General features: G+C 42.8%; 1 protein-coding gene across 8 annotated transcripts in view; it reads left to right on the top strand.

The window, feature by feature from the left end:
* Window positions 1–19993, top strand: part of CNTNAP4 (contactin associated protein family member 4) — a gene marked incomplete at its 5' end in the record, with an annotated part of 260718 nt that overhangs the window by 82774 nt on the left and 157951 nt on the right. For all 8 annotated transcript variants that reach the window (XR_014516919.1, XR_014516920.1, XM_083464785.1 and 5 more), the window contains one exon: window positions 13009–13202. Coding sequence is in view for 5 of the 8 variants with exons in the window: in XM_083464785.1 (XP_083320911.1) it covers window positions 13009–13202 (194 nt within the window). The remainder of the gene's footprint in view (window positions 1–13008; window positions 13203–19993) is intronic.

Here is a 19993-nt window from a genome sequence, read left to right as displayed (position 1 = left end):
TAGAAGGAACTGAAACCTCGAGGGAAACAAAGCTAGCACTCAAGATGGCCTCAAAACACTTGAGCACTGATGTGAAAAATAAAAAGGAATAAAGATGAATGCTATACTCTCCCCCATGCTACCAATACGACTCTTGCTATAGATCTTCTTAGAATGGACCACAATAGAAAGATGATTAACCAATACAAACCTTTGCTGTTAAAGGTTTTGTTTCTATATTTACTCTTCTAGCCAATTCAATTCCATGGGTGGTATTCAACTTCGTTTTGCTCAGAGGAGACTCATTGAAATGAATGAACATTACTATGTTGGGTCCATTAATTTCAGTAGTTGTACTCTGAGTAAAACTTGGTTGAATAGCTCTCCTCGGGTTTAGTTGTTTGCAAGGTATTATGTTGTTTGCAGGGCATAGCCAACAAATAACACCCTACCAGTTACTAGAGACAGTGTTGGGTTTGGGGTTGGGGTTTTTTGTAATGCATTCACTCCCCCACACTCTCTGTATAACATAGACCTACAGAAGATGATTGAAAAGAGACTATTGAAGATATTAGATGTTTTAGAATGGCTGGTATACATCAATGAAGCTGGACATTTGGACTCAAAAGAAGATGCTTTATTTTAAAAATATTAAGCGTCTACTAGAAGAATAAAGTTTGGCAACTACTTCCCAGGGCCATTGCAGGATTGGCAAAACCTACAAAGGCATCAAGGTGCTAGACTGAGGGCAGGAGATCATTTTCAATGAAACTATGGGCCAACCTCCACATATCATTAATTGTAAGAATGAATTAAAGTAATACAGAAAATAGCAGCTTTGGGAAAAGCCCGAGCAGCTTTGAAACAGTTGGGTGGGCTGGTAAACTCTAATCTTGCCAGGGTCCTGGGAAAATTCTGTTCCTCAAAACTGCTATTTGCATTTCAAGGAAATTTCCCACTGGTGAAATTGGAGACTTCCAATGAAATTCAAATAGCAGCGTTGGAGAAAGCCTTTCCTCCTCCAAGAGGGGAGATGTTGTGGGCGGGATGAGATCCAGACCCACGGATTCCTTTACCAGAATACCCTTGTACCTGGAGGGGCAGGTGATGGCTGCATTTCCTTACCCCCACACCTAACTAAACCAATGCCTAACCGCCAAGTCTTACAAAGTTGCGAAGATTGCTAAGAGGTAGGCAAAAACCAAATGGCCAGTGCCAATCTGCCAAGTGGAAAAAATTCCTGCCCGGCCCCTGGTCCAAAACAGGCGACCAACCGAAGTCCAGAGCAAGGTCAAAGCAAGCACCTAAACTGCTATGGTGGTGGGCAGGTGTTCGGTGGTGCGAAGCCAGGTAAAGCCCCAGCGACACGACACCACCTTTAAAGAGGCTCCCCGATCATGCCACCACTCCCGATTGGCCAACAGGCCGTGGCATGACCGTGGAGGCACTGCTCAGGCTCAACCCCCACCCCTCCTACAGATGGGGGGAAAGTGCCTTGGGCGCAACGTGGACCTTCGAAAAAGAATATCTGATTAAGGGTTAGTGGTGGGCAGATTTTGACTGTGCCATCTTTTGTAGATATTTACTTTGTCCCAGAGCAGCGCACTTGAGAGCTGTGTCTGACTCCATCTACTTACTGATCCTTCAAAAGCAAAGCCCCGACCTGTGCTTCATTTCCTGGTGTGACTAGAGGAACTTAGAATCCTGGGAATCAATAATGGATTCATAAGGAAAAAGGAAAAATGAAGTAAGCATGGCATCAGTATAGGATAACAGAAAATGACATTTCATTTTGAAATGCACATCTCAGCAGCTCACAGAGAAACCAATTCTGATGCAAAGTTGCATTTGAGCTGAAAAGGAGAAATCTGTTTATTTTATCAATTCCTGTAAAATAACTGATTTTGTTCCCTATGGTATCTGATTGAAAACATATACCCAACCCTCTGATTACTATGTCACTAAATATTCTGGGTGGGAATCTGAGTCTGTTAAATGAATAATTAAACCTATGCTTAATAACAGAGACAGAAAATCGCGACAGTATTAAAACAGTATTGAAACCTGTGGAACCTGCAGCAAAATACTGCAGAGTAGAGAGCTGTTGTTCTAGAGTCCAGCCACTCCATCCCATTTCCGCACCTATTCCCCTCTCTCTCAACCAAAAATCTGGGAAAGTGTGAATTTGAAAGGATAGTTGCATGCTTTGTTTGGTGAAGTGAAAATTATTAAAATGTGAACTGAACCAATTTGCTCCCCCATTACCAATGGAAAGCACACAGTTCTCCTTTGTCCATTGCTTATTTATTCATTTATTTCATTTACATACAATATTTATCTTCTAAAGATCTCAAGGGTTCTCTTCATATGGTGCTTCCCATCACGTCTCCTGTAGGAACTTTTCTCGGCTCACTTTTAGGCTCCGGGTTGCATCCAGTGAAGTCATTCCATTTGTGCAAGGACTTCTACTTCTGCAATGGAACTCCATCTCCTTTCCCTGCCTGCCCCCTGCCCCAAATCCGCTTAGGAGAGTTGGGATGGGCAGGGGAAGGAGAGGGAAGGGAGGTTCCACTGAGCCTGTGAAAATTCTTGCAGGAATAGAGCAACTTTGTTGGTTACAACCCTCAGGCTCAAATTTAGGGGGAAGTGAGAGGTATTGGGGGTCAGACTCTGGAACGACAGTTGGGAGAAAGTATTTAAACTCCACTCCTCATTTTATATGGCACATGGATCTGTCATCAAACTGTACTTTGACCCCGTCATGATGCTGGATTTTTGGTTTTTTGTATTATAAAAGTATCAAAGCTTTCACAAAGACATGACACACATTCAAGTCCTCATGTTTTGAAAATTAAAAGTAGCTGATGCTATCCTTCACATATTACTTAAGTAAATAGCAGGTAGGGAGGAAGACTGGAAATTGAGCTCTTTATTGGCATTAGGATTTTTGCAAAGAATCAAAGTAAGGACAGATTAGTGGGAAAAGAGCAAATAAAAAAGCTGAATGAGAATAAATACATATAATTACAGATAAACAATTTTACTCCTGTGTTTTGGTTCAAAGTAATGTAATCCTTAAATTAAGAAACACTAGGTTTGGAGAGTCTTAATTTTATAGAATGGCTGGATATTTTTCAGTATGGCAGCATACTTATAAGAAACTTTGTGTAGGCAAAGAACTTACAATATTGCTTTGATCCAGAAGATGCTAATATTGGGGTGTTTGATTTATTCTTCAATTTAGATACTTGTACATTGATTCTGAATTCTCTACAAGTAAGGATAGGCCACTGTCAGCTTCAGTGCTAGGAAAAGATATCAAACCTCATGACTTTGAATCGTTGATTTCACAGGAAGCTTTCCAAGTTTGATTAACATGAAAATCCATGGCCTGTTGCCCAGAGGAACTGTCTTGAGGAGCACCTGGTCAATATCAGGATGAAAGTAGAAATAAGGTGTTTTTTTGTGAAAAGTAACTCTGAGACATTTTCATTTTAGAGCTTCTGCCTTGAAATGAGCCGGCGTTTTTGTGACTTGCCCTGAATCTAAAGATTGTCATTTACAGTGGAATGCCAAGAGGTTGAAAATCATTATTGATTTTGCCTCTGCTTCATCATTTGCTTTTGAAATACTATTTCTGATCCCGTATTCCTTCCTGGTACTTTGGTGCTGATGAGACCCAGAAGCAACTTCACATTTAAAAACTTTTTAAAAGTGACCCTTTTGTCATTTTATTAAGAATAGTTTCATTCAACCTTATTTACTATGTAATGCATGTGGACATTGATTTTTACACATTCAACTCAGTATCTGGAAATGCAAGAAAACAAAAGAAAACACAGCTGACCCCAGCTCAGAAATAGGCTTCCTCCAGACAGGCTCTTTTGTTGTCCTGGACAGCTGCTCCATGATACTTACGTTTTATGAACTAGAATAGTTCTAGCTTATTCTGCTTTTGTGAACTGGAATAGTATGGTTATTTGCACCCCAGTCTCCTCCAAACAGTGAGAGTTTTCAGGGATGCCAGAGCATATCTCAGGTTAGAATGCAGGTCAGTGGAGACTGTGATGTCTTTGTGATATATAGTTTTTGAAATATACTTGGAGTTGAGTGTGAATTTCATGCTCTTTATTCAGCTCATAGTAGCAATGAATGAAACTTTCCCCAAAATGTCTAGCTATATACACATTATTTACACAGTTGGGCCCGCATGATTGGCTAATTCCGGGCTGCTCCTGCAGGCTAATCAGGTTGCTGATTCACTTCATCCAGGAGCCTGATTGGCTGCTCCTGCAGAGTTCTGCATACAACACAGAGTCTCTTCTCAGCTCAGACCAAAATGAGACTGGCTCCAGGTCTATTCCACCAGAAACATCACTTCCAACTAGGGGAGAGAGGAAGGCCTGCCCCATTCAGCCAATTCATTTCCAGCTACTAGTTTCTGTGGCAACCAGTCAACTGTGACATGTGAGGAGTTACTTGACAGACTTAGTTAGAAAGCCATTGACTTAGCAAAGAGACTGGACTCAATGCTGTAGCAGTTTCTTTTTCTATGAATCCCATCTTAGAAACAAAACTTGAGGAGGATCCCAGACCCCCCCCCCCAATGCTATGACAGTATTGTTATTACTATTTCCTATGCTTTTGTTTTGTAAAGCCTGTTAATGCAGGTCACTTTCATTTTCATTTTCAAATAAGCAATTAAAGCCCTAAACGGCCTCGGCTCAGTAGACCTGAAGGAGCGTCTCCACCCCCACCATTCTGCCCAGACGCTGAGGTCCAGCTCTGAGGGCCTTCTGGCGGTTCCCTCATTGTAAGAAGTGAGGTTACAGGGAACGAGGCAGAGGGCCTTCTCGGTAGTGGCACCCACCCTGTGGAACACCCTCCCATCAGATGTCAAGGAATTAAGCAGCTATCTTATTTTTAAAAGACATCTGAAGGCAGTTCTGTTTAGGGAAATTTTTAATATTTAATGTTGTATTGTTTTTAACACTCGATTGAGAGATGCCCAGAGTGGCTGGGGAAGCTCAATCAGATGGGCAGGGTATAAATAAATAATTATTATTATTATTATTATTATTATTATTATTATTATTATTATTATTTCCATCACTGAAATCCCAGTAATATCTGGGGAAATCTAGACATATGGCGATCCTGCCTGACACCCCACTTGCCTGTGCATAGAGTACAGTGCTGTGCATTTCCATCTGCTAATTTTTAAATCCCCTAATTTTGCAAGAAATCCCTTTTATGTTTTATTTCCATATATTCAAGATCTCTACTTAGATAAGAAGCTTACTGGGAGACCTTGGGTCAGTCATTATTTGTTAGTCAAACATCCGGGCTGTGTCTCAAGCTTGTTGACCAAAACTCCTTGAAGGAATGGTGGAATCTAAATATACTAAAATAAATTATACAGTCTTCTCCTTTTAAAACTTGCCTATCAAGGCTATTAAACAGTTGAGAAGTAAATCACAGACGTGTCAGTTACGAACATCTGACCTGGAGCTGTTATTGATGGCTATATGAAAGCTATTCATTGTTTTGACTGTGTTTATTGATTAAACAATTATTTAAGCCTCTACAGATCTTTTATTAATTTCTTTAGTCCTCAGTCACACTGATCTAGCCAATGTTCACTGGATGCTGACAGAGGTGACCCCATTTACTAACTGTAGAAGGAGAATTATGATCCTTGGAGCTCTGCCTACCATTGATTGTAGATGTTTCGACCAAGACCCAGAAATACAGCATCATTTGTGAATCTAGCATCACCAATATGTGTATTATAGGAAACAGTGGGTTGTATTCAAATAACTTTTACTCAGAGTTAGACTCATTGTAATTAAGGGACCTACATGAGTCATGGTCATTAATTTCAGTTGCTCTGCTCTGAGTAAAAGTTAGTTGAGTGCAACCCTCTGCCAGATACAGAGCACTTACTGTTTGTAACAATTCATGGGAAGAAAAAAGATGATGCAATTTTTAGTCTAGATTCAGTAAAAACAAACAAAAAACAGTGCAGCTTGACAGATGGAAAGGTCCTTCCTCTTCTACCAAATACCGTATTTTTCGCTCCGTAAGACGCACCTGACCATAAGACGCACCTAGTTTTTAGAGGAAGAAAACAAGAAAAAAAATATTCTGAAAGAAACAATGGATGTATGATTTTTGTGGTTCATGCTGTGGCCACAGACATGATATGTGATTTGACGGTGAGTTTGGGGTAGTCCAATGCAAAAATCCTGAGAATCCATGTGGATCCGTGCCTTGTAACCACGTTTTTGCGCCATTGCAGCCCCACGAAACAGTGGGTACGTGGTTTTTTGGTGCAGGTTGTAGCCATGGACATGCTATGTGATCTGATGGTGAATTTGGGGTGACCAAGTGCAAAAATCCTGAGGATCCATGTGCTTTTACCTCCCCCCTCCCAGACAGCCTCCTTTATCTCTAGAGTCCCTTATCTCCCTCCCAATCCCTTGCTGATCAGCTGCTCAGTGGCTTTATTTCAACACCCCATTCCGTCTTTCTAAAAAAAAAAAAAAAAAAAAAAAAGCACGATCTGCCTTTTGCCTCTGGGCAATTCGGCTCCAGGGACCACACATTTGCTCCATAAGATGCACAGACATTTCCCCTTACTTTTTAGGAGGAAAAAGTGTGTCTTATGGAGCGAAAAATACGGTATGTGATTCTAGTGCTTCTCCCAATTCTGTTAGGAAATCAAGCCTTATCAGGAGAAACTGGCCACTCTCCAGGCACCCGGCTTGAATCCCAGTTGACCTCCCTGTCTGCATTCTCCAGCAGGATTCAGGCTAGGTCACGATCGGTGATCGTCCTCAAATGTGAGAAGAACACACCACTCTTCCCCCCTCCCCAGGCAGGGGAAAGAGATAGACAGAAATGTATTTACATGCCTTTATTTCTGTCCTTGCAGCATTACAGAGAAACGCGTCTGCTCTCTTTCAGACACCATCAGCAGAGAGACAAACTCCACCTCCTGTACTTCCTGTACAGGTCAAATTACACTCTGAGCTAACATCCGGTGCTCAGCTCTGTGATTAGACTGTCCCTTTGTTCCCATGGTACAGTCCCAACATTCCCACCATGTTTTGCTTTCCAGCTAGCTGCAGCTCGCTGCCTCATTGCATCTATATCGTAACAGAGCCATTTTGGGGGGAACCAGGGGGTGAGTGGAGGAGAGGGCGGAGTACCATTGCATAAGCTTCATGCAAGGCTTTCACTGATGGGTCTTCTTCCCCAAGTGTATTGTGGCACTTTAAAGATTAACAGATTTATCATGGCATAAGTTTGCATGGACCAGTCAGTCAGTCAGTTTTATTGCACATAGTCAAAGGCTACCGCAATGTACAAAGAAACATTCAGCAATTAAAAGAAAATATACTGGATTGATACAAAAAACTTAAAACATTTATATTATCAAGATATTACCTACTCTAAACAGAGCAATAAAATTACCTTAATATAATAATTAAGACATTAAACAATAAAATTTATAAGCTAAAATTATCACATGGCCACTAATATATTAAAAATAATGTTAATTAATACAGTGTGCAATTATATTTGGAGTTTGGTGATAAAGATAGAATATAGCTTGATGTAGATAGGGTCAAATAAATTCATCTCCTTTACAGTTGGTGGCTACCTTGGCTATATAATTTGCTCTAATTTTCATAGCGGAGCATGGACCAGTCTACTTTGATCGATTTGCTGTTACTTTCCTGGAGCAAATTATTATTAATAATAATAAAACAATTTGTACACCCAGGGCCGTCTTAAGCATATGCAGTGTGGGGGTGCAAAAAACTGTCCAGCGCCCCCATTTTTTTGGGGGGGGGGAGGCCAAAGTTGTTGAACTTTTTTTAAGGGGCAGCTCAGAGTTGTTAAGCTTTGGGAGGGGGCACAGAATTCTCTCCCATGCCGCTGTGGGAGGAGAGCATTTCCCACAGAGGCTTGGGAGGGAAGCTGCGCGCCTCGTGTAAGCAGTGTGTGTGTGCTGGGCGGGCCTCTCGACGGCCCGCCAATCCCAGGCGCACAGGAGGGTGAAGCCAGCCGGCCACCTCAGCGCCTGCAGCAGAAAAGCCTGTGGTGCTCTGACGGACTCAGCTCAGCTCGACAGCGGATGTCGACTGGCCTGGCTCTTCAATCCCCGGACTCTAAATCTTGACCCCGGACTCTCGGCCCAGTGCCCCTGAGAACCTGGTGCCCGGGTGTGCACAGCCCTTGCGCCTATGCGTAAGCTGGCCCTGTGTACACCGCCCTATACCCGCAGGTCTCAGGGCAGTTCACAAGATAAAATCACAATATAAAGACACAAAATGCATAATAAAAACAAAAACAACCTGATAATCCCCTCTCCCCAACACATTTCGAAAGGGCATCGGATGTCAATCAGCCAAAGGCTTGGTTAAAGGGTTTTTGCATGGATCCTAAAGGTGTATAATGAAGGCGCCTACCAGTGGCGTAGTGCAGGGGGGCGGCCGCACCGGGCGCAACATCTGGGGGTTAGGGTTAGGGGGCGCAAATCCACAGGTTAGGGGGCGCAAATTACTTGCCTTGCCCCGGGTGCTGACAACCCACGCTACGCCACTGGCACCTACTGAACCTCTCTTTTCCACAAAAGAGGAAAATTAATAGGGCTACCTCTCTGGAAAACCCAGTAAAATAATAATTTGATTTGTGTGTATTATGTTGTGACAGAAGTGATTTGGCTCTGAAGAATGTTATTCTGCTATTAAGTCTGTATTTAAGGCTGCAATCCGGTACACACTTACCTGGAAGTAACTCAGCAGGACTTACATTCGAGTAGACATGTACAGGCTTGCACCGCACATCTTTAACTGCAAGACAGTGAGGCAGTGCAGTCAGCTTGCAACTTGAAAGGAGGACTTTCTTCTTTTTATTTGAATGCATATTATGCAAATGCGCTCCTTGCAGACTCTATGTGAATTATGCTCCTTTGATGTAAAAGGGAGGAGCATGCTCAAGGGGAACGTAGGCCAAATGAAGTGATTACTTCTGCCTTAGAAAGAGAGAAAAATGTGTGGCATATTTTAGAGATGAAGTATCGCGAAGAGCTCCAATACTTCAGAAAGCGAATACTTTACCTGAACTAAGTTGTCATAGTACTTCACCTTTAAATGGCTTTCCCTCTTTTAAATAGCTCTCACCTTTAAAAAACATCTAAAAGCAATTCTGGTACCTCATCAGAGGCAATGGGTGCTTAGGAAGAGCTGCTTCATGATATTTTATTTTTTTTACAAAGAGGGGACATCTCTTCACTTCTTTAATGTAATCCTCCATGTGTAAACTTCATTACAACTGCTTACAACAATATACGGTTGCGTGTTGAGTTCCACAGTGCCACCCCACAAATAATTTCACACTTCACACATCAATTTTGTTTAAGGTTTTTGGCATAATTTTGGCCACAACTTTATTTAAATACAAAAAATATTGTGAGTGGTTGCTTAGGCATTGGTTATGACTATCTGCCCTGGCCCTCAAGGACAGAGCTGGCCCTTCCGGACTCCACCGGAAGCCAGCGTGGGAAACAAGTATTGGATGAGAAAGTGAGGTCGGGAACCAGACCCTCACTTCTCACCCTCATGCTCCACGGACAAGGACGAAAAGAATGGCAAGCCCCTGGATTCCTTTAACGGAATTCCCTTTCCGCATCATTTGGAGGGGTAGGCACTTACCCCTCCAAGCACCAATTAACCAATGCCTAACCGCCAACCTTACAAGTTGTGACGATTTGCTACGCAGTAGGCAAAAACCAAATGGCACCAGCCAATCCGCCAGATGGCAAAATTCCTACCAGGCCCCCGCTCCAAGGCGAACGACCCCATGACAGGCATAGCAAGGTCAAGCGATCAACTTAATAAAAAAAACCCCTATTAAAGGGAGGGAGGGCGGGTGATCCGATGCAAAACGGCCAAGAGGACGTCCCCACGTCTGGCCCTTCTATTTATAACTTCTGACTCCTCCTCCAAATTGGTAACAATCCATATTCCCCAGCAACCCAATTAACCCTTAAGGCCAGGGTTGCTGATCAATTTGCCTAGTCATGGCTGGGCGGCCTGTTCCCCAACCGCAACACGTGCTCTCTGCTAGGGAGAACACGATTTACCTCCAAGTATAAGCTCAGGGTATTTTTTAAAACATATGTTGAGATGTGACTTATTGTTTTTACATGGAAATTATTCCAGATCTATCTCCAGGCAAATGTCTGACCTTTTTAGATACGATGTTGCCTATTATGATCACAATGGAGTAACTGCAGTAGTACCTCGGGTTATGAACTTAATTTGTTCCGGAGGTCCGTTCTTAACCCGAAACTGTTCTTAACCTGAGGTGCACTTTCGCTAATGGTGCCCCCCGCCGCCGGCGCGCTATTTCCATTCTCATCCTGGGGCAAAGTTTGCAACCCGGAGCAACTACTTCTGGGTCAGCGGAGTTCATAACCCAAAGCATTTGTAAAATAAATTAACACATTCTTTACAGTTGTGTGTTGCTTTGTGAGGATGGGGGGGGGGCATTTAATGCTTACACACCAATCCAAAGAGCCCTGAGAGAGAAAGTTGAGGACCTTGAGCCTGGCTCAGTCGTAGTCGGCCATGTGCTCCCATTTCTAGTCACCAACCTGAGCTTCCAGACCAAGCCAAGGACAGCCCCAAACAGAGCACAAAGCATGCTCTCCCTGGAATGAGAGCACGTGTTGCGGTGGGGTCTGCCAGGCCAACCCTCCGTTGCCAGGCAGGTTAAATGGTTATTGCCTGAAGCAACGATTGGATGACCGGGTTGCTGGGGCAAATTGCATGTTGCAAATTGGGTGGGTAGGACCAAAGGTTTTAAATATCGGGGCACTCTGCTTTTCCTTTCTCTTTCGCTGAGTGCATCGGATCACCCGCCCGCCCGCCCTGTGTTCCGGTTGACCTTGCTATGCCTGTCATGGGGTCATCTGCCATTGGGGCAGGGGCCTAGTAGGAATTTTGTCCATTTGGCTGATTGGCTGGTGCCATTTGGTTTTTGCCTAATACTTAGCAATTCATCACAACTTGTAAGGTTGTGGTTAGGCATTGGTTATAAAAATTGGTGGAGGAGGGGTCAGGATAAGCTGTGCCTGCCCCTCCAATGGTGGCGTGGAAGGGAATTCCGTCAAAGGAATCCTGGGGCTTGCCACAATTTCATCCAATCCCTGAAATGGGACCAGGGCCGGCAAGCTCTGGGGAGCTGGTTGGGTGAGTGGTGAGGGACTGCACTCAGCTCAACTGATCCCCAACGTTGTTTTCCCTTCACTGGCTTCCGAGGGAGTTCAGAAAGTCAGTTCTGTCCCAGGCGGGGGGACAGATAGTCATAAGCAGTGCCTAAGCAACCACTCACAGATTATGTATTTTAATAAAGTTGTGGCCAAAATTATGCCAAGAAACCTTAAACAAAAATTATGTGTGATTTGTGAATGATTTTGAGGGGTGACTTGGGGAACTCGACACACAATGCAATAATCCAGTCATGAAGTTGCCAGTGCATGAACTACAATGGCCAAACCACTGTTTATGAAACTGAAAACACTAAACTATAGTCAATCTAAAATGGAAATAGAAGCTTCCGTTCTTCTTCTTGTAGCCTTGGTGGGGAATGGTAAAGAAGCCGGAGTCTGCAAGCTTGGGGCTCAGTGTAGCTTGTTCTCATAATGATAAACAATGGCTTATTGTTATATCTGAGCACAGCTGTTACGTTTGTCAGTCGACAGAACTAATATTCCTGACTTGGCAGAGAAATCAACTTCTGTTTCAGTCTCGAGAAGCTCAGGGGAAAGCAACAAAGTGAACTCCCAGCAATGTGCAGTGGCTTTGCTTTATTTGAATCCATTCAAAAATGTTTCTTCTTAAAACAAATGAGAAGCAAGGGGTAGTTTGGGTTTAAATCAACAGTACAACACGGCTCATTCTCATGGGGGAGTGGGGGCAGAATACTTTTAAGTCAGATCTTCTTTGACAAACTTTTAAGAATAGCTGGTCTAGCCTTGCCTAGGTACAATGTTCAAAATACTGTTTTTCTGACCTTCTGGCAATCCATTACAGTGGTACCTTGGTTTGCATACTTCTTGGTTTGCATACGTTTTGGATTACAAACACGTCAAACCCGGAAGTGCATGTCCCGGTTTGCAACCTTCTTTTGGATTACAACCCGTTGTTGTTTTTTGGATTATGAACAAATGTTTTTTGGAAGCCCCATTGGCAAAAATGTGCCTTGGATTACAAACTTTTTTGGTTTACAAATGGACCTACGGAACACATTATGTGGTACCTCGGATTAAGAATTGAATTCGTTCCAGAGGTCCGTTCTTAACCTGAGGTACCACTTTAGCTAATGGGGCCTCCTGCTACTGCCACACCACAGCCACATGATTTCTCTTCTCATCCTGAAGTAAAGTTCTGTAACCTGAAGCGTCTGTAACCCAAGGTACCACTGTATAAGCTAAAAGGTAAGTGACCCCTGGAGGGTTAAGTCCAGTCAAAGGCGACTGTGGGGTTGTGATGTTCATTCTTGCTTTTAGTCCTTCCAACTGCTAGGTTGGCAGGAGCTGGGACAGAGCAACAGGAGCTCACCCTGTCACAGGAATTCAAACCGCCAACCTTCTGATCATCAAGCCCAAGAGGCTCAGTGGTTTAGACTACAGCACCACCCGTAGAAATGTAGCCCAATGGTTGCCATTAATTTGATTCTGAATTGATTTTAGAATGCATTGATTTTAGAATGTATTTCAATTAATTGATTGTGATTTTATGTAAACTTTGTTACCTTTACTGTTGTTAGCCGCTCAGAGCCCAGCTTTGGCTGGGGAGAGTGGGATATAAATAAAATATTATTATTATTATTATTATTATTATTATTATTATTATTATTATTATGCATAGATAGATAGATATATATAAATTTCCATTCTTCCTGAACTAATTTCTCCTTCCAATATTTTCCCTGTTCTATTTACCACTAAAGGTGCTGGTGGCTGGACTCCACTCATATCAAATAAATATCAATGGCTGCAGATCGATCTTGGCGAGAGAACTGAAATTACCGCAGTGGCTACCCAAGGTGGATACGGGAGTTCCGACTGGGTAACAAGCTACCTCCTGATGTTTAGTGACAGTGGAAGGAACTGGAAGCAACATCGTCAAGAGGAAAGCATTTGGGTATGTTCTGTTAGTGACAAGCACCACAATGTTTTCAGTATGGTAATCACATTTGTGTGCATTTCTGTGCCATTTTTCATCAGGCTAATTTACATAGGAAGTTTGAAATTTCTGAGTAAACAGAGGTGAATCTCCCTCTGTAAGATACAGATTGGATAGAGTTCTACCTTTTGTTCATTTAACAAATATTTTATTTATCCTGGGAAATATGTAAGGTTTATATCGCCATTTGCAAAATTTTTAAAATTATTCTTTAACTATTGTGCTTTGGAAAGAAGGAAAATAACTTTACTGTTTTCTCACAGGGCCTATATTGGGTGTGTAGTGGATTTAGTCTAAAACATTAGAAAATAAATACAGTGGTGCCTCGCAAGACGGAAAGAATCCGTTCTGTGATTCTCTTCGTCTAAGCGGTTTTTTCGTCTTGCGAAGCAAGCCCATAGACGGATTAGCGGAGTAGCGCTATTAGCAGCTTTTAGCGGCTTATCTGCTTATCGGATCAGCTGATAAGCGGCTTAGTGGCTTAGAAAAAGGGGGGGGAGGAAAAAACCCCGCAGGAACTCGCAAGACATTTTCGTCTTGCGAAGCAAGCCCATAGGATATTTGTTTTGCGAAGCACCTCCAAAACGGAAAACTCTTTCGTCTAGCGAGTTTTCCGTCTTGCGAGGCATTCGTCTTGCGGGGCACCACTGTATAAATCTTGATGTTTTCGAAATTCAAAGCCAAAGTTCAGTAAAACTAGATTTATACAACATTGCCCAATGAACTATGTGGATGCCTATAACAACAGATATGATTTTGTGCTTGCAGCACACAATATATAAAATATAAATAAAGCTTTATATACATTAGAGCTGGAATCCTATATACTTCTCTTGAAGTAATTCCCATTTTACTCAGTGGGGCTTAGTTCTGAGTAGACACATTTAGGAATGTGACGTAAGCCAAGGACCCCAAGAAAACATGATCTGAACCCCATTTATTCAGTCCACTTTTCACAGTGAACTGAGCCAATTTGATGTTCCGGAACTTGCTGATCAGAATGCAGCTACCAGTCAAATTCTGCACTTCTTTAGTTTTTGTGATGCAGTTTTGGTCTCTAAAAGGAGGCACAAAAATATGTATTTTAGATAAAATGTACACACATATTGTTGTGGATTTTTTTAAAGGGGATGCACCGAGCAATGTGTATATTACAGCAAAACTGCACACAATTTACATGCATTCTTTTGGAAAGTCTGCATTCTTGTGCATTCTTTTGGAAAGTGGGGCAATAGAAGTTAATTCAATAGCTTCTGATGCGCATGGCCTTGCTACCTGAACATGGCACACAGAGGTTTCATTGAAGCGACATTGTTCTCTGTCCTGTATGAAGGACGTAAGGTCATAGTTATGTCGTGAATCATATTATGCAAGCAATATCTTTCTCTGGATAGCATATGTATTTTGGATAAAACAATTATCATTTATATAGACATTATTAAAATGAAATATTTATGTGAGTGTCAGTAAAAAAGAAACGTCTGCATTCAATACTGAGTTCATTCTAGGATTCATTACCCTCTTATTCTAAGTGGATATTGCATGTTTTTTAGAGAATAATTAGGAACATATTTGATGTCAAGACAGAATTTCTGTTTTTCTATATTTTATTAACAGGGCCCTATTGAAACATTTGTCAGAGGTAGTTTTTTCTACCAATCTGGGCTGAATTTCTCTATCATTTGTAATTGTCCTTCGCAGCATCACACCTAACCATTCCCTCAACTATTATTCATGGTAATGGAAAATGATTTGCCAATCTATAATTCTTGAGACCAGCCTCTCTATCTTTTCAGTCTGAATACTTTTGACCAGCCTCCAATTTTCTGGTGCAACAGCTGTACTTAATGATAAAAATTGCATATTTTTGTAAAAGACTTTGCCCTTCTAAAGGGGATTCATTTAATCTTTGCAAGAGATTAACTCAGCTCAAATTAACTTTATATGTTTTCCCCCTGTTAATTCCGTTAAAGAGGTATTGATTATGAGAATACTCTCCTGAATTCGGTGTCCAATAATATGAGCTGCAGGGTCTTACTGTTGGAATGAGGACAGGGCTGGTTTTGACTGTTGGCACTCTATCCTGGCCTTAGCTTTTCACTGACGTAGGAACAGCTATTGCTTTCTCCTTACTTTCCTGAGGGCCAGTTGCTGTGGTAAGGTAAAGGTAAAGGGACCCCTGACCATTAGGTCCAGTCATGACTGACTCTGCGGTTGCGGTGCTCATCTTGCTTTATTGGCCGAGGGAGCCAGCGTACAGCTTCCGGGTCATGTGGCCAGCATGACTAAGCTGCTTCTGGCAAAGCAGAGCAGCACACAGAAACACCGTTTACCTTCCCGCTGGAGCGGTACCTATTTATCTACTTGCACTTTGACATGCTTTCGAACTGCTAGGTGGGCAGGAGCTGGGACCGAGCAACGGGCGCTCACCCCGTCGCGGGGATTCGAACCGCCGACCTTCTGATCGGCAAGTCCTAGGTTCTGTGGTTTAACCCACAGTGCCACCTGCATCCCTTAGTTGCTGTGGTACCCAGATGCAAAGGAGGAGAGGGCCCTATACCTTTAATTGTTCTAGAAGATGAAATTTCAGTAGGTGTAGTTTATATAACAACTTCCTCCTTCCACCTGATCAGTTTCCTTCAAACCTCCTTTAAAGGCTTCCTAAGAATCTTTTGGAGCTATTCATTCCTTATCGCAGATGAATGTGCTAGTTGTCCGATTAGCCAGATAAAGCCAGATGCGTCTCTGATTTTAGTAGTTACCGGTTTCCTACAGCAGCACAGATCGCTGCATAAATTTCTATAGTTAAAAGCTATCAGTACAGCTGGACTATTGCTCTTTTACAGATTCTAGTTACAGTGGTACCTTGATTCTCAAAGTTAATCCATTCTGGAAGTCCGTTCCAAAACCAAAGCATTCCAAAACCAAGGCACGCTTTCCCATAGAAAGTAATGCAAAATGGATTAATCCCTTCCAGACTTTTAAAAACAACCCCAAAACAGCAATTTAACATGATTTTTACTATCTAACGAGACCATTGATCCATAAAATGAAAGCAATAAACAATGTACTACAGTCACACAATCAATCAATCAGTAGCTGAACTGGATTCCACAGTCACAAAAACAAAAACACAAAATAAATAGCAAAAACAGACAGACATCAGTGTAACACTCAAAATGGAAGTGTACACTCAAATCCGAAGCGTAACACTCAAAATGGAGCACATTTGGTTTCCAAAAGAAGTTCGCAAACCGGAACACTTTTGAGGTTTGCAGTGTTTGGGTTCAAAGTTGTTTGAGTACCAAGGCGTTTGAGAACCAAAGTACCATTTCATTTTATGGTTCTGTTGACAAACTCTTGCCAGAAGTCAGTCTGTGTGTAAATAGCATAGTGTACAACCCACCAAGATTTCCTCCTTGGAATAATTGAGATCTTGAAAGAGCACACACATAACATACTTCTCAATATTTTGTTACCCTGTTTCCCTCCCGCTGACACAGTTTGAGAAACATTTGCACTTTCTTGTTTGTAATGCTAGGGCATGTTGTTCTCTAGGTCAGTGTTTCCCAACCTTTTTTGGGCAAAGGCACACTTGTTTCATGAAAAAAATCTCGAGGCACACCACCATGCCAGATGGGGGGGAAAAAAAAATAGTAACAGCATAGAAGGTAATGGTTAGGCTAGCATCCCTCTTCCAAATATGCTAGGTTTTTATTTGCAGGGACTGTTCTACATGGGAAAGCATTCAGCACTGTCATTCTCCCATCTGCCATCTGAATTGGTACTATTCTGGGTCAACTTACTCTGCTGCATGTGTAGATGAAAATGGCACCAAGTGTGGGGGAGGGGGCAGAACAGGTTTCAGATACAGGATATTAAGCATACACGTAATTAGGATTGAACTGGTTGCTTGCTTTGCAAGTTTTCATTTCCCAAATGACTGCCTTGGCAAGCGCAATATCTACCAGGCTCAACACCGGTCTCGCGCTGCTGCTTCCCGCGCTCTCAAGGACCCGGGAGGAGGAAGGCGTGAAGGGAATCCCGAAGGCGCGAAAACCTCGCGCATGCGCAGGCCTTCCGCCTGCGACAGCCCAGTAGGCCGGCCGAAGTGAGTGGCGATGGGATGTGGGAGGGAGCTCACTCGCCGCCCCGCATGTGCCTATGTGGGGCACGTTACAGCCCCGTGACGTCAGCGCCACGCAGGCAGCCAGGCAGGCAGACGGCGAGAGCCCCGTGCTGGGCGGCCTCTCCTCGCCGCCGCCACCGCCCCGCCTCTCGCCGCCCGACTCGCCCGCCTCCCTCCCACGGCACACCAGGCAACGTCTCGCGGCACACTAGTGTGCCGCGGAACACCGGTTGGGAAACACTGCTCTAGGTTATTTTGAGCCACTTCAGTGTAATTTAAGGGAGTGTGGGATGGACCAGTCTGTGTTCCCAAGCATTACATACATTCTGTGGAATTAAATTGCATTTCTAATGCTTCCAATAGAGCATATTATTTGTTTGTTGTTTATCTTCCTCCAGTTATACCTATACAATTCATTTTATTAGTAGTTTTATACGCTGCATTTTCTTACATATAAAATTTTAAATCCTGGATGAGTTAAAATATTTTTAATTCTTTTCTGGTCTCCCTCTTGAAAGCTTTTAAATTTAAAAAGTTTGGCCACTTCTCCCAGAATGCCTGACTCAGAAGGACCCCGTTTCTCTGATGAACCTCATTGACCCTTTCTCACAGAAGCAGGAGATAGAGAAGCTACCAGAACTTCCACTGCTATTGTAGTGGTGAAGAATGAAAAGAGAGGGGCTGGAAGGGAGAGAGGAAACGAAGTGGGTTGTTGGGGCAAGAGATCAGGACTATGTGCTACTGCTGCTACAAAGAGAAGGATGGGCAATAGGAGGGGTTTCACTGGGGGAGGACAGCTATGGGGACATCAGTACATACCCTCCAACATTTTTCCGATGAAAATAGAGATGTCCCGTTCCATAATGATAATTTTACTATTTATACTCCACACATCGGACTGGGTTGCCCCAGTCACTCGGGGCGGTTTCCAACATATATAAAAACATAATAAAACATTAAACATTTTAAAGAACTTCCCTATACAGGATTGCCTTCAGACGGCTCAGGGGGTCAGATAATTCCATACCCTCCAACATTTCTCCAATGAAAATAGGGACGTCCTAAGGAAAAGCAGGACATTCAGGGATCAAATCAGAAAACGGGACGGCTTCTCTAAATCAGGGACGTCCCTGGGAAATAGGGACACTTGGAGGGTCTGCCAGTAGTGTGCTGGGCCCATGAGCTGAACAGTGCTGAGGCCTCCTGAACTCTGGTGCCAGCCCCGCTCTACAACTTGTAATCTGCTCCCATAAGCAATATTATGCACACAATCCAGCCACAGTCAAGCATTTTTTTAAGTCTCATTGATCTTGGTTGGTGCTCAAATATTTGCCCTGAAAGTCCAACAAGACTGGAGGGGGGGGGGCGGGTAGTATCCATTATTTTTGTCATACTCTTGTCTTTGGTCACACAGCTCTTGTGCAATTATTTAGAATAATTCAGTTACTCTAAAAGCTGTTGTCCAAATTCAAGATAATCTGAAGGAAAAGCAGACTATAATACTCACATGTTCATAAAACACAACGTAATTTACCATAGTTTAAATGGTGGGCTTCCTGACACAGTCCTCCAACCAGTTGCCTTGCTCAAAGAATAATTTATAAAATAAATAAATGAAAATTTAATCAAGATTAAGTGGTTTAGGGATCGAAGACGCTGAACATTTTTCAGAAAGTTCAGTCATTTAAGTTATATCCCAAAAAAGTTTACATGGATCAATATGAAAGAAATACCAGATATAAAAAGGCATGGATTCTGATGCATTGACTTAATCTCAAAGTAAAGACCAAGGCAATTTATATTCAGCGCAATGTGTGCCAGTCAGGGAATTGAGACTTAAACAACAAAGGCTATAATGTGCATCTAAGTCCATCTTGTTCCAGAGTTTATGGAAGCTGGTGCTTTATAGGAATTAAAAGTTCACAGATCAAACATATCAATGTATTCTTTTTCACCACAATTGCACTGCTGCCAAGGTGATAAGGAGCAGTGGGAATGAAATCTGCCTCTTGGAGAACAGTGAGGTCAATGTAATAGTTGAGCGTGTTGAGTATTTTGCAAATAGGTTTAAAGGCCGCGACCTGAGGCTAAGGATATTACGCCTCTGCAAGGACTCATTTTGCTGCTCATTTCATTTTGATTTTGGTGATAATCATTTATCAGCAAACCACTGTAACAATCACAGAAATGGTTTCTTACACTCCCAGTTCTCAAGTGTTGGTTGATGTGCTACCTCTTCTCGAGTCTCATATAGCTGAAACTCATCTTGCACCCCCACCAATAGCATTCTCTCTTTGACAAATAGCAATGATTCTGAAGTAGAACGTACATCTTGCAAGTGCAAGTCCCAAGTTCAATCCCCAGCAGATCCAGACAGAGATCAAAAAGTCTCCTGTCTACCAGCTCCACCTGGTACGCAGGCTAAGACCCTACCTGCCCGGAGACTGTCTCACCAGAGTGGTGCATGCTCTGGTTATCTCCTGCTTGGACTACTGCAATGCGCTCTACGTGGGGCTACCTTTGAAGGTGACCCGGAAACTACAACTAATCCAGAATGCGGCAGCTAGACTGGTGACTGGGAGTGGCCGCTGAGACAGGTCCTGAAAGACCTACATTGGCT

Source organism: Podarcis liolepis (genome assembly GCF_965112155.1).
Source record: "Podarcis liolepis genome assembly, chromosome: 11".
Lineage (NCBI taxonomy): Eukaryota > Metazoa > Chordata > Lepidosauria > Squamata > Lacertidae > Podarcis > Podarcis liolepis.
This window is presented reverse-complemented; position numbering and strand designations above follow the sequence as displayed.